This window comes from Babylonia areolata, chromosome 29, assembly GCF_041734735.1.
Source record: "Babylonia areolata isolate BAREFJ2019XMU chromosome 29, ASM4173473v1, whole genome shotgun sequence".
Taxonomy (NCBI): Eukaryota; Metazoa; Mollusca; class Gastropoda; order Neogastropoda; family Buccinidae; genus Babylonia; species Babylonia areolata.
In genome coordinates this window covers 21,228,533-21,241,265 of record NC_134904.1, presented here as the reverse complement: position 1 = coordinate 21,241,265, position 12,733 = coordinate 21,228,533, and the positions used below count along the sequence as shown (strand labels likewise).

Below are 12,733 nucleotides of genomic sequence, written 5' to 3'. Positions count from 1 at the left end.
CACACACACACACACACACACTCACGCAAACATTCACACAGAGAAAAACACATACCCATGTAAACACACACACACACACACACACACACACACACACACAGACGCACTCACATACACACTCACGCAAACACAAACACAGAGAAAAACACATGCCAATGCAAACACACACACACACACACACACACACACACACACACATTCTCCCTCTCTAACCTTCCAATTGACGCATATATTCACGCACACACGCCACATACTCACTCACTGACTCGCTCTCTCTCTTTCATCCCCCCTTAACCCCCCTCACCCTCACCCCTCACCCTCTCCCCCCCACCCACCCCCACACACATACCTGCTGGTCAAAGGTTCCACAGTGATGTTGGGCTTTGAGGAGGCTCTGCCCGCGCGGCCCCAGCGGCCGACCTTGACCTTGTCTCCCATGGACTTAAGGTTCTGCACGGCGCTCACGTGCTTGAAGTAGGACTCCGGGTCGTTGGCTGTGCCGCTCCCTGGCCCCTCCGCTGCTGTCTTCAGGTGATGCTGAGGGGGAGAGAGAGGGGGAGGGGGAGAGAAAGAGCGATATATGTATATATATACATAAAATTATATATGTATGCTAATACAAATACGATTACGGATATTTCATTCATTACAGCCCTAATGAAGGGGTGTGGGAAGAGTTCATATGTATGTATGTATGTATGTATGTATACTAATGCAAATACGATTACGGATATCTCATTCATTACAGCCCTAATGAAGGGGTGTGCGAACGTTCATATGTATGTATGTATACTAATACAGATACGATTACGGATATTTCATTCATTACAGCCCTAATGAAGGGGTGTGCGAACGTTCATATGTATGTATGTATGTATTTATGTATGTATGTATGTACACTAATACAAATTAATACGATTACGGATATTTCATTCATTACAGCCCTAATGAAGGGGTGTGCGAAGAGTTCATTATGTATGTATGTATGTATGTATGTATGTATGTATGTATACTAATACAAATACGGTTACAGATGCCCCATTTATTACAGCCCCAATGAAGGGGTGTGCGAAGAGTTCATGATACATGAAACATGAAATGCGAAGAACATATAATGAATAGAGAGACAGAGAGAGAGAGAGTGGGAGAGAGAGAGAGGGAGAGAGAGAGAGAGAGCGAGGGAGGGAGAAAGGAAGAGAGGTTTTGGAATGCATTGAGTGCTTGGAGGATGGCAAAGAGGGGATGACCACACAGCAACAAATTAATATGATGCTGATTCACCCTCCCCACACCCCTCCTCACACCCACACACACCTGTGGCATGGACTGCCTGTGGACCAGCTTTTTCCGGTCTTTCTCTTTCTCTCGCTGGAGCTGTGCCTTGGATTTCCCAGTCATGATGCTTGGGGAAAACCCATCCACGCTCACCCCGAACCCCACCAGGGGCCCTGTGCACAGACACAGAAGATGTTTTGTTTGTGTTGTGTTGTGTTTTGTGCTGTGTTGTGTTGTGTTGTGTTGTGTTGTGTTGTGTAGTTTTGTGCTGTGTTGTGTTGTGTTGCGTCGTGTTGTGTAGTGTTGTGTTGTGCCGTGTTGCGTTGAGTTGTGCTGTGTTGTGTCGTTTTGTGTTGTGTTGTGTTGTGTTGTGCAGTGTTGTGTTGTGTTGTGTTGTGTTGTGTTTTGCCGTGCTGTATTGTGTTGTGTTGTGCTGTGCTGTGCTGTGCTGTGCTGTGTTGTGTTGTGCTGTGTTGTGTCGTGTTATGGTGTTTTGCCGTGCTGTGTTGTGTTGTGCTGTGCTGTGTTGTGCCGTGTTATGTTGTTGTGTTGTGCTGTGCTGTGTTGTGTTGTGCCGTGTTATGTTGTTGTGTTGTGCTGTGTTGTGCTGTGCTGTGATGTGTTGTGCCGTGCTATGTTGTTGTGTTGTGCTGTGTTGTGCAGCGTAGCATTGCTTTGTATCGTGTCGTGTCGTGTCGTGTCGTGTTGTGTTGTATCATATCGTATAGTTTTCACTTGTATTGCATTGTATCGTATCGTGTCATAGAATGTCCCACCATATCGTATACTGTTGTATCGTATACCATATTGCATTGCATTGTATCGCATCGTATCGCATCGCATCATATCGCATTGCATTGCATCGTATTACACATTGAATCGTATCGCATCGCATCATATCGCATTGCATTGCATCGTACACAATGAAATGCAACAATCCAATCAACGTGGAGTGATGGCCCAGAGGTAACGCGTCCGCCTAGGAAGCGAGACAATCTGAGCGCGCTGGTTCGAATCACGGTTCAGCCGCCGATATTTTCTCCCCCTCCACTAGACCTTAAGTGGTGGTCGGGACGATAAACCGTGGACCCGTGTGCAGCATGCACTTAGCGCACGTAAAAGAACCCACGGCAACAAAAGCGTTGTTCCTGGCAAAATTCTGTAGAAAAATCCACTTCGATAGGAAAAACAAATAAAACTGCACTCAGGAAAAAAAAAGGAGGGGGAGATGGCACTGTAATGTAGCGACGCGTTCTCCCTGGGGAGAGCAGCCCGAATTTCATATAGAGAAATCTGTTGTGATAAAAAGAAATACAAAAACAACAACGACAAAACAAATACAAAAAACCCAAAAAACAAAAAAACACAATACTTTTCATTCCACGATACAAAACATTGTGCACCACAATACACACCAACACACACCATTCAACCCAGCATTCCCATCATGCCCACACGCAAGCATACAAACCAGTCTGAAAGGGTCGCCTCTTTAGGGAGGACTTGGCGTGGCCATACTTCATGAACGTTCTCTCTTTGGCTCTCTCACACCACTGCCTCAGGTGGGTGTAGGTCCCTATATGCAGAGCGAAGTGCTTGGTGATGTTCACCTGCAAAGACAGTGTGACGTTCGTCAATGAAAATTAAGACAAGCTCAAATTCAAACCCTCATAAATCTTTTTTTTTTTTTAATACAGGAAACCATCCCATAATTATTATATATTTTCTTTTTCAATAGGGTCTTGTCTATTCGAATAAATATCCAGAATTGAAATATCTTCATTCATTCGTTTACAGTTGATGATTGTATTGGCCTACTATCAAATCTTCGATGATTTAACGTAAAATTGTCCAGTTGATTCATTTCATCAGTTCAATATCACTCTTTCCGAAATCATTTTTATACAGAGACCTGCAGGGGTCTTCTTTCGATTTGTTTTTCTTGGGAACATGTAAAAATGAGTTCAGCAGACACCGAGGAACACTTTAAGACCAGTCTACTTCATTCCTGGGTGGGAGGTTGGGAGGGGGAGGGGTGAGGTGCAAGGTAACCCCCTCGGCCATGCGAACTAACAGCAACAACAACACAACATCAACTGCAGACAAAGAACAACAACTGCAGCAGAAACAAACCATTAGCATCAACAACAATAACAACAACAAACAACATCTACAGCTGCAACAGACAAATAACAAAAAACAACAACTGCAGCAGCAGCAGCAATAACACCACCACCAACAAAACATAAACAGCAGCAACAGCAACTACAACAGCAGCAGCAACAACAACAGTAGCAGCAGCAACAACAGTACCAACAACAACAACGGCAGCAGCAGCAACAACACCATTAGCAGCAGCAACAACAGTACCAACAACAACAACATTAGCAGCAGCAGCAACAGTAACAACAACAACAACATTAGCAGCAGCAACAACAGTAACAACAACAACATTAGCAGCAGCAACAACATGGGATGTAGACACAGAGGCTATCCACAGCAGAAACGACAACAGCAACAGCAACAGCAACATTCGCAATTATGGGTCATCGGGACAGGGACTTCATATCCACTGTGGAGTGGAGTGATGGCCTAGAGGTAACGCGTCCGCCTAGGAAGCGAGAGAATCTAAGCGCGCTGGTTCGAATCACGGCTCAGCCGCCGATATTTTCACCCCCTCCACTAGACCTTGAGTGGTGGTCTGGACACTAGTCATTCGGATGAGACGATAAACCGAGGTCCCATGTGCAGCTGGCACTTAGCGCACGTAAAAGAACCCACGGCAACAAAAGGGCTGTTCCTGGCAAAATTCTGTACAAAAATCCACTTCGATAGGAAAAACAAATAAAAAAACTGCACGCAGGAAAAAAATACAAAAAAATGGGTGGCGCTGTAGTGTGGCGACGCGCTCTCCCTGGGGAGAGCGGCCCGAATTTCACACAGAAAAATCTGTTGTGATAAAAAAAAAGAACTACAAATACAAACACTGTGTCCAGGGCTCGACAAATAGAAAGGCGGGCCCCCGCCCCCTCTTTCTGCCGCTTCAGCCTTGCCCTGCCGAGGTCAGGTCCTCATTCACAACTGACCGGACTGAGGGAAAATCGGAACAAAGTCTCTTTTCCCAGGACACACACAGCACCTTGCCCAAACGGGGCCTCGAACCCTGATCACTGGCGAACACTGGACCTGCAGAAGTCTAACACTTAACAGACTCTGCCATGACGTCTCTTGTCGCTACAGTAGAATCAGTGATAAAAGCTACAGCAGAATCAGTGATAAAAGCCACAGCAGAATCAGTGATAAAAGCTACAGCAGAATCAGTGATAAAGCTACAGCAGAATCAGTCATAAAAGCTACAGCAGAATCAGTGATAAAAGCTACAGCAGAATCAGTGATAAAAGCTACAGCAGAATCAGTGATAAAAGCTACAGCTGATAAAAGCTACAGCAGAAATCAGTGATAAAAGCCACAGCAGAATCAGTGATAAAAGCCACAGCAGAATCAGTGATAAAAGCTACAGCAGAATCAGTGATAAAAGCTACAGCAGAATCAGTGATAAAAGCCACAGCAGAATCAGTGATAAAAGCTACAGCAGAATCAGTGATAAAAGCCACAGCAGAATCAGTGATAAAAGCCACAGCAGAATCAGTGATAAAAGCTACAGCAGAAATCAGTGATAAATGCTACAGCAGAATCAGTGATAAAAGCCACAGCAGAATCAGTGATAAAAGCCACAGCAGAATCAGTGATAAAAGCCACAGCAGAATCAGTGATAAACGTTACAGCAGAATCAGTGATAAAAGCCACTGCAGAATCAGTGATAAAAGCTAAAGCAGAAATCAGTGATAAATGCTACAGCAGAATCAGTGATAATGCTACAGCAGAATCAGTGATAAAAGCTACAGCAGATTCAGTGATAAATGCTTCAGCAGAATCAGTGATAAAAGCTACAGCAGAATCAGTGATAAATGCTACAGCAGAATCAGTGATAAAAGCCACAGCAGAATCAGTGGTAAAAGCCACTGCAGAATCAGTGATAAAAGCTAAAGCAGAAATCAGTGATAAATGCTACAGCAGAATCAGTGATAAAAGCTACAGCAGAATCAGTGAAAAAAGCTGCAGCAGAATCAGTGTTAAATGCTTCAGCAGAATCAGTGAAAAAAGCTACAGAAGAATCAGTGATAAAAGCTACAGCAGAATCAGTGACAAATGCTACAGTAGAATCAGTGATAAAAGCTACAGCAGAATCAGTGATAAAAGCTACAGCAGAATCTGTGATAAAAGCTACAGCAGAATCAGTGATAAAAGCTACAGCAGAAATCAGTGATACATGCTTCAGCACAATCAGTGAAAAAAGCTACAGAAGGATCAGTGATAAAAGCTACAGCAGAAATCAGTGATAAAAGCTACAGCAGAATCAGTGATAAAAGCCACAGCAGAATCAGTGATAAAAGCTACAGCAGAATCAGTGATAAAAGCTACAGCAGAATCAGTGATAAATGCTACAGCAGAAATCAGTGATAAAAGCTACAGCAGAAATCAGTGATAAATGCTTCAGCAGAATCAGTGAAAAAAGCTACAGAAGAATCAGTGATAAAAGCTACAGCAGAAATCAGTGATAAAAGCTACAGCAGAAATCAGTGATAAATGCTACAGCAGAATCAGTGATAAAAGCTACAGCAGAATCAGTGATAAATGCTACAGCAGAATCAGTGATAAAAGCTACAGCAGAATCAGTGATAAAAGCTACAGCAGAATCAGTGAAAAAAAGCTACAACAGAAATCAGTGATAAAAGCTACAGCAGAATCAGTGATAAAAGCTACAGCAGAAATCAGTGATAAATGCTACAGCAGAATCAGTGATAAAAGCCATGCAGAATCAGTGATATAAGCTACAGCAGAATCAGTGATGAAACGTTACAACAGAATCAGTGATAAAAGCTACAGCAGAATCAGTGAAAATGCTACAGCAAATCAGTGAAAAAGCTACAGCAGAATCAGTGATAAAAGCTACAGCAGAAATCAGTGATAAAACTACAGCAGAATCAGTGAATAAAAGCTACAGCAGAATCAGTGATAAAAGCTACAGCAGAATCAGTGATAAAAGCTACAGCAGAATCAGTGAAAAAGCTACAGCAGAATCATGATAAAAGCTACAGCAGAATCAGTGAAAAAGCCACAGCAGAATCAGTGATAAAACTAAGCAGAATCATGAAAACACAGAAGATCAGTGATAAAAGCTAACAGAATCAGGAAAATACAACAGAATCAGTTACAAGCCACAGCAGAATCGTGAAAAAGCACAGCAGAATCATGATAAAAAGCTACAGCAGAAATCAGTGAAAAAACTCAACAGAATCAGTGATAAAAGTCGCAGAACATGATAAGCTACAGCAATCAGTGATAAAATTACAGCAGAATCAGTGATAAAAGCACAGCAGAATAGTGAAAAAGCTACAACAGAAATCGGTGATAAAAGCTACAGCAGAATCAGTGAAAAAAGCCACAGCAGAATCAATGATAAAAACTACAGCAGAATCAGTGAAAAAAAGCCACAGAAGAATCAGTGATAAAAGCCACAGCAGAATCAGTGAAAAAAGCTACAGCAGAATCAGTGCTAAAAGCCACAGCAGAATCAGTGATAAAAGCCACAGCAGAATCAATGATAAAAACTACAGCAGAATCAGTGAAAAAAAGCTACAACAGAAATCAGTGATAAAAGCTACAGCAGAATCAGTGATAAAAGCTACAGCTGATAAAAGCTACAGCAGAATCAGTGAAAAAAGCCACAGAAGAATCAGTGATAAAAGCTACAGCAGAATCAGTGAAAAAAGCTACAACAGAATCAGTGATAAAAGCTACAGCAGAATCAGTGCTAAAAGCTACAGCAGAATCAGTGCTAAAAGCTACAGCAGAATCAGTGCTAAAAGCCACAGCAGAATCAGTGATAAAAGCCACAGCAGAATCAGTGATAAAAGCCACAGCAGAATCAGTGATAAAAGCTACAGCAGAATCAGTGATAAAAGCTACAGCAGAATCAGTGATAAAAGCCACAGCAGAATCAGTGATAAAAGCTACAACAGAATCAGTGAAAAAAGCTACAGCAGAATCAGTGCTAAAAGCCACAGCAGAATCAGTGCTAAAAGCCACAGCAGAATCAGTGATAAAAGCCACAGCAGAATCAGTGCTAAAAGCCACAGCAGAATCAGTGCTAAAAGCCACAGCAGAATCAGTGCTAAAAGCCACAGCAGAATCAGTGATAAAAGCTACAGCAGAATCAGTGCTAAAAGCCACAGCAGAATCAGTGATAAAAGCCACAGCAGAATCAGTGATAAAAGCCACAGCAGAATCAGTGATAAAAGCCACAGCAGCAACGGAATAACTAATGCCGCAGGAGAAACAACTGAAGCAGGAAAAAAGACAGAAAGAGAGTGGGAGTAAGAGAGAGAGAGAGAGAGAAGGGGGAGAGAGAGACAGAGACAGTGAGACAGAGACAGAGGGGTGAAGAGAGAGGGAGGAAGAGAGAGAGAGAAAGAGAGGGAGAGAGAGACAGAGACAGTGAGACAGAGACGGAGGGGTGAAGAGAGAGGGAGGAAGAGAGAGAGAGAGAGGGAGAGAGAGACAGAGACAGTGAGACAGAGACGGAGAGGTGAAGAGAGTGGGAGTAAGAGAGAGAGAGAGAGAGGGAGAGAGAGACAGAGACAGTGAGACAGAGACGGAGGGGTGAAGAGAGAGGGAGGAAGAGAGAGAGAAAGACAGAGGCAGAGACAGACAGACGGACGGACAGACAGAGAAGGAGAGGCAGAGAGAGATGGGAGATGGAGAGAGACAGACAGACAGACGGACAGACAGAGGAGACAGACAGACAGTGATAGACAGAGGAGAGAGAGAGAGAGAGAGAGAGAGAGACGGGGGCAGACAGAGCAAAGAGCAGAAAGTGAGAGAGGGAGACAGACAGACAGAGACAGAGAGACAGAGAAGGAGAGGTAAAGAGAGACAGACAGACAGACAGGCAAGACATAGAAGGGGTGAGAGAGAGGAGGAAAGAGAGAGGGAGAGAGAGAGAGAGAGAGAGAGACAGATACAGACATACAGACAGACAAGCAGACATAGGCAGAAACAAATATAGACAGACAGATTGACTGACAGACAGGGAAACCGAAAGAGACAACAGTTCCAGCTAAAAACAAAGCGGAAATTGCAGCAGCAGCAGCAGCAGCAGCAGAATCAAGATTAAGAACGACGACAGTGAAAAGCATTAGAGAAACCACAATCTGATTAGGACATAGCCAGTACATTGAGCGAGCAAGGCCATTGAAATCACAAGTCTGTACAGCAAAGCCTTTCATGTCCGCCTCTATTTAGTAGACGATTGATTTCTGTTGAGTTAATGACTGATTTCTGTTCAGATAATGATTGATTCATCATGTAAAGAGCTCGAGGCTGTGCTTGGAATTGATTCTGGAGGTGCACGCTCCGGACTGAAATATTTCTGAAAAGCATTTTTATTATTATTTTTTATTTTATTTTATTTTTTCTCCAGGATACAAGAATGGTATTGGCAGTTTTCCATAACAAGTGTCAAATCTTTAATGGTAATGGCCTATGTATGTTCGGTGCTGTGTCAAATGCCATCCAGATTTTTTAACGTGTTTCAGAGAGAGAGAGAGAGAGAGAGAGAAGACAAGGCACATTCTTTATTATCGAGAATAATAGCTTTTTTTTCATCTAGTCCCCGCCCTGAAACAGGGTCTTCGTCTACACAGAGAGAGGGAGAGAGAGAGAGAGAGAGGGTGGGGGTGGGAGAGGAGAACAGAGACAGGCAGACAGGGAGAGATAGGTAGAAAGAGGGAGACAGGCAGACAGACAGAGACAGCCCAGAGGAAAGACTGACAAGACGGGAAAACGGAAAACAGAGAAGGGTAGATTGAAAAACGACGGAAAGACACAGCGGGAAAGATGGAATGACGGAGAGGAAAGACAGAAAAATGGAAAAGATGACCAAAAAATATAAAGGAAAGACCGACCTGAAAGACAGAGAAAGAAAGACGTGGCGGGGGACGAAGGGAAACACAACGTGAAAAGACAGAAAAGACGGAGAAAATGGAAAGCAAAGACGCGTGGAAAGATGGAAAGACAGAGCGCAGGGCGGAAAGACACAAAGGGAAAGCTTGGCGATCTGAGTTGAAGAAAACTATAAAACATTGTTCTCGAATTTAAAAAAAAAAAAAAAAAAAAAAAAAATTCCAGTCTGCTCACACTTACCTTCGACCATTGTTTCGTCAACAAGAAGGACGCACAGTTCTTGATTTTCTTGCGAAGAGCGATATTCAAGGGAGCCAACCCTTGACCGTCTTTGGCAGTGATGACTGTGATGTCGTTATTGACAAACAACCTGGAGAAAAAAAAAAAATAGATAAGCAAAAGATCATCAAAAATGAAGATATAATCTACAGACTTTTGGAGTAAAGCTGTTTACTTGAACATGTATCGAATCGTATCGTATCGCACTGCATTAAATTATATTGCATTGCATTGTTTTGTGTTTTATTGCACTGCACTTCAAAGTATTGTAATGCAATGCATTGTGTCGTTATCATCACTATCATCATCGTTAACACCTTGATCTTTGACACCAGCAGATGTAGATTCATTTCCACTGGTTTTCACTGTCCTGTCGTCTTCATTATCAACAAATCATCTTCGTCAAAGTCATCATCATTATCACCGACGACATCAGCAGGTGTGGTCGGATTCATCATCATCATCATCATCATCATCATCGTCCTCGCCATCAACTTCTTCTTCTTCACCGTCGACGTCAGCGGATGTGATAAGATACCCATCGTCTGTATCATCATCATCATCATCATTATCATCAGTTCCAGTTTCAGTAACAATGAAGGGTCATCGTCATCATCACCATCGTCGTCGTCATTGCTATCATCATCGTCGTCGTCGTCGTCATCGTAGTTGTCGTTATTGCCACCCTCCTTCTCATCATCGTCGTCGTTGTTGAAGTTGTCGTCATCCTCCTCCTACTGATCATCATCGTCATCATCGTCGTCGTCGTCATCATTATCTTCTTCTTCATCGTCATCATCGGCGTTATCGTTATCATCATCATCATCATCGTCGTCGTCATCATTGTCGTCGTTACCATCATCATCATCATCATCATTATCATAGTCGTCACCGTCGTCGTTATCATCATCATCACCATCATAATTGTTGTCATCGTCACCATCATTATCGTCGCCACCATCATCAATATCACCGTTATCATCGTCATCATCACCATCCTCACCATCATCATCGTCGCCATTAGCATCATCATCGTTATCATCGTCGTCATAATCATCGTCACCATCATCATCGTCACAATCAGTATCATCATCATCATCATCATCGTCATCATCATCGTCACCATCATCATCGTCGCCATCATCATCATCATCATCATCATCGTTATCGTCGTCACCATCAGCATCATCATCATCATCATCGTTATCATCGTCGTCATCATCATCGTCATCATCATCATCGTCGCCACCAACATCGTCATCATCGTTATCATCGTCGTCATCGTCACCATCATCACCATCATCATCATCAGCATCATCATCATCATCATCATCATCATCATCATCATCGTTATCGTCGTCACCATCAGCATCATCATCATCATCATCGTTATCATCGTCGTCATCATCATCGTCATCGTCGCCACCAACATCGTCATCATCGTTATCATCGTCGTCATCGTCACCATCATCACCATCATCATCATCAGCATCATCATCATCATCATCGTCATCATCGTTATCATCGTCGTCATCGTCACCACCACCATCATCATCATCATCATCATCGTCGTCGCAGTGGTGGTGGCAGTGATGATGACTGATGGTGCTGACCTGAGCACCCCCAGCTGCCCCATCTCCACGGCCTGGTGAACCGCGGCCTTTCTGCTGTCCATGTGGCCGTCCTCCGTGCACCACATCCTCTGTGGCGGGTAGCCCACGGGCTCCGAGGCCTTCACGCCCTGACGCAGCATGGCGCGTGCCAGGTCCACGTGACCGTAGTGCGCCGCCACGAACAGCGCCACCTTCATCTGGTAGCGGCCCGTGTTCTCGTCTGGCGAGATTTGGGACACCACCTGTGTGTGTGTGTGTGTGGAATTGGTTCAGAGTGTGTGGAGGGTTCGGTGAGGGGGTGTTTATTGATCTATCTATTCATTCATTCATTTGTTTAACTATCTGTTCATTCATTCATTCATTCATTCATACATGTATTCATTCATTTATCAATCCATTCATTCGTATATTTATTTTTATTTAATTATTTATTCATTTATTTATTATTTCAATGCCTTGTGTGAGTGTAGATTGGTGTCACTCGTATCTTATGATCTGTTTACGTGATATTCACACACACACACACACACACACACACACACACACACACACACACACACACACACACACACACACACACACACACATACTCCCCGAAACACGCTCCCTCCATCCTTTCCACCGTTCACACACCCAACCCCCTCCACACTCTCCCAAACCACCTCCCCTCCCCCACCCATCGCTTCCCCCACCCACACCCCAGTTACCATCCACACTCCCACCTCCAACGCACAACCTCTCCCCACACCCTACACCCAACCCGCCCACACATTATACCTGAGGCGTGAATCCCATAATGGCCAAGTTCAGGAACTCATTCCAGCCGTCCAGATTTTCCAGCAGAATGGTATGGCCCACGTCGATCCCATAATCCTCCAGGCGGTGTCCGTCATACATCTCCTTCCCGCCCTTCGTCACCAACCGGAAGATGCCCACCGGAAGTCCCGTCTTCCGCGAGACGAGACTTCGCAGCTCGTCCAGGTGCATGTGACCGATCACCAGGTTGTCATACAGACTTATGGTGTCCTGCGGGCGACAGAAGAACATATATGAATAAATTGATGAATGGTCGAAGGAAGGAATAAATGGATAATGAATAAATAGAGATAGATAGACAGACAGACAGACAGATAGATAGATAGATAGATAGATAGATAAATGACCGACGACAAATTTGTTATACAGGCTAATGGTGTCCTGCGGGTGTGTGACCGGAAAGAAAGAAGTAATGTTTGAATGAATGAGGGTAGGAGTGAAGAAAGCAAAGAAGGTAGGAAGGAAGGAAGAAATAAATGGACAGTGAATAAATGAATATAAATAAATTCTAAAAAAATCGATAAATGAATAATATCTAAATAGACAAATATGTAGATAGATAAATATTTTATAACCGGTTGATAAAAGAATAAGTAGATAAGAAATATCATATAAAAACATAGATAAGATTTTTTTTTATTTAACAAATAATTTGATGAATAAATGAATAAGTGAGTAGGTTGGTAAATGAGCAGGAAATAAATCCATTATCGACTGATTAATAG

The 12,733-nt window shown here is 43.3% G+C and overlaps 1 protein-coding gene across 3 annotated transcripts in view; it reads right to left on the bottom strand.

The window, feature by feature from the left end:
* Positions 1–12,733, bottom strand: part of LOC143274838 (uncharacterized) — an 82,272-nt gene that overhangs the window by 3,989 nt on the left and 65,550 nt on the right. For all 3 annotated transcript variants that reach the window (XM_076578786.1, XM_076578784.1, XM_076578785.1), the window contains 6 exons: positions 11,970–12,218; positions 11,193–11,434; positions 9,541–9,670; positions 2,747–2,885; positions 1,315–1,448; positions 350–537 (listed from right to left, as the gene is read on the bottom strand). In XM_076578786.1, the coding sequence (XP_076434901.1) occupies positions 350–537; positions 1,315–1,448; positions 2,747–2,885; positions 9,541–9,670; positions 11,193–11,434; positions 11,970–12,218 (1,082 nt within the window). The remainder of the gene's footprint in view (positions 1–349; positions 538–1,314; positions 1,449–2,746; positions 2,886–9,540; positions 9,671–11,192; positions 11,435–11,969; positions 12,219–12,733) is intronic.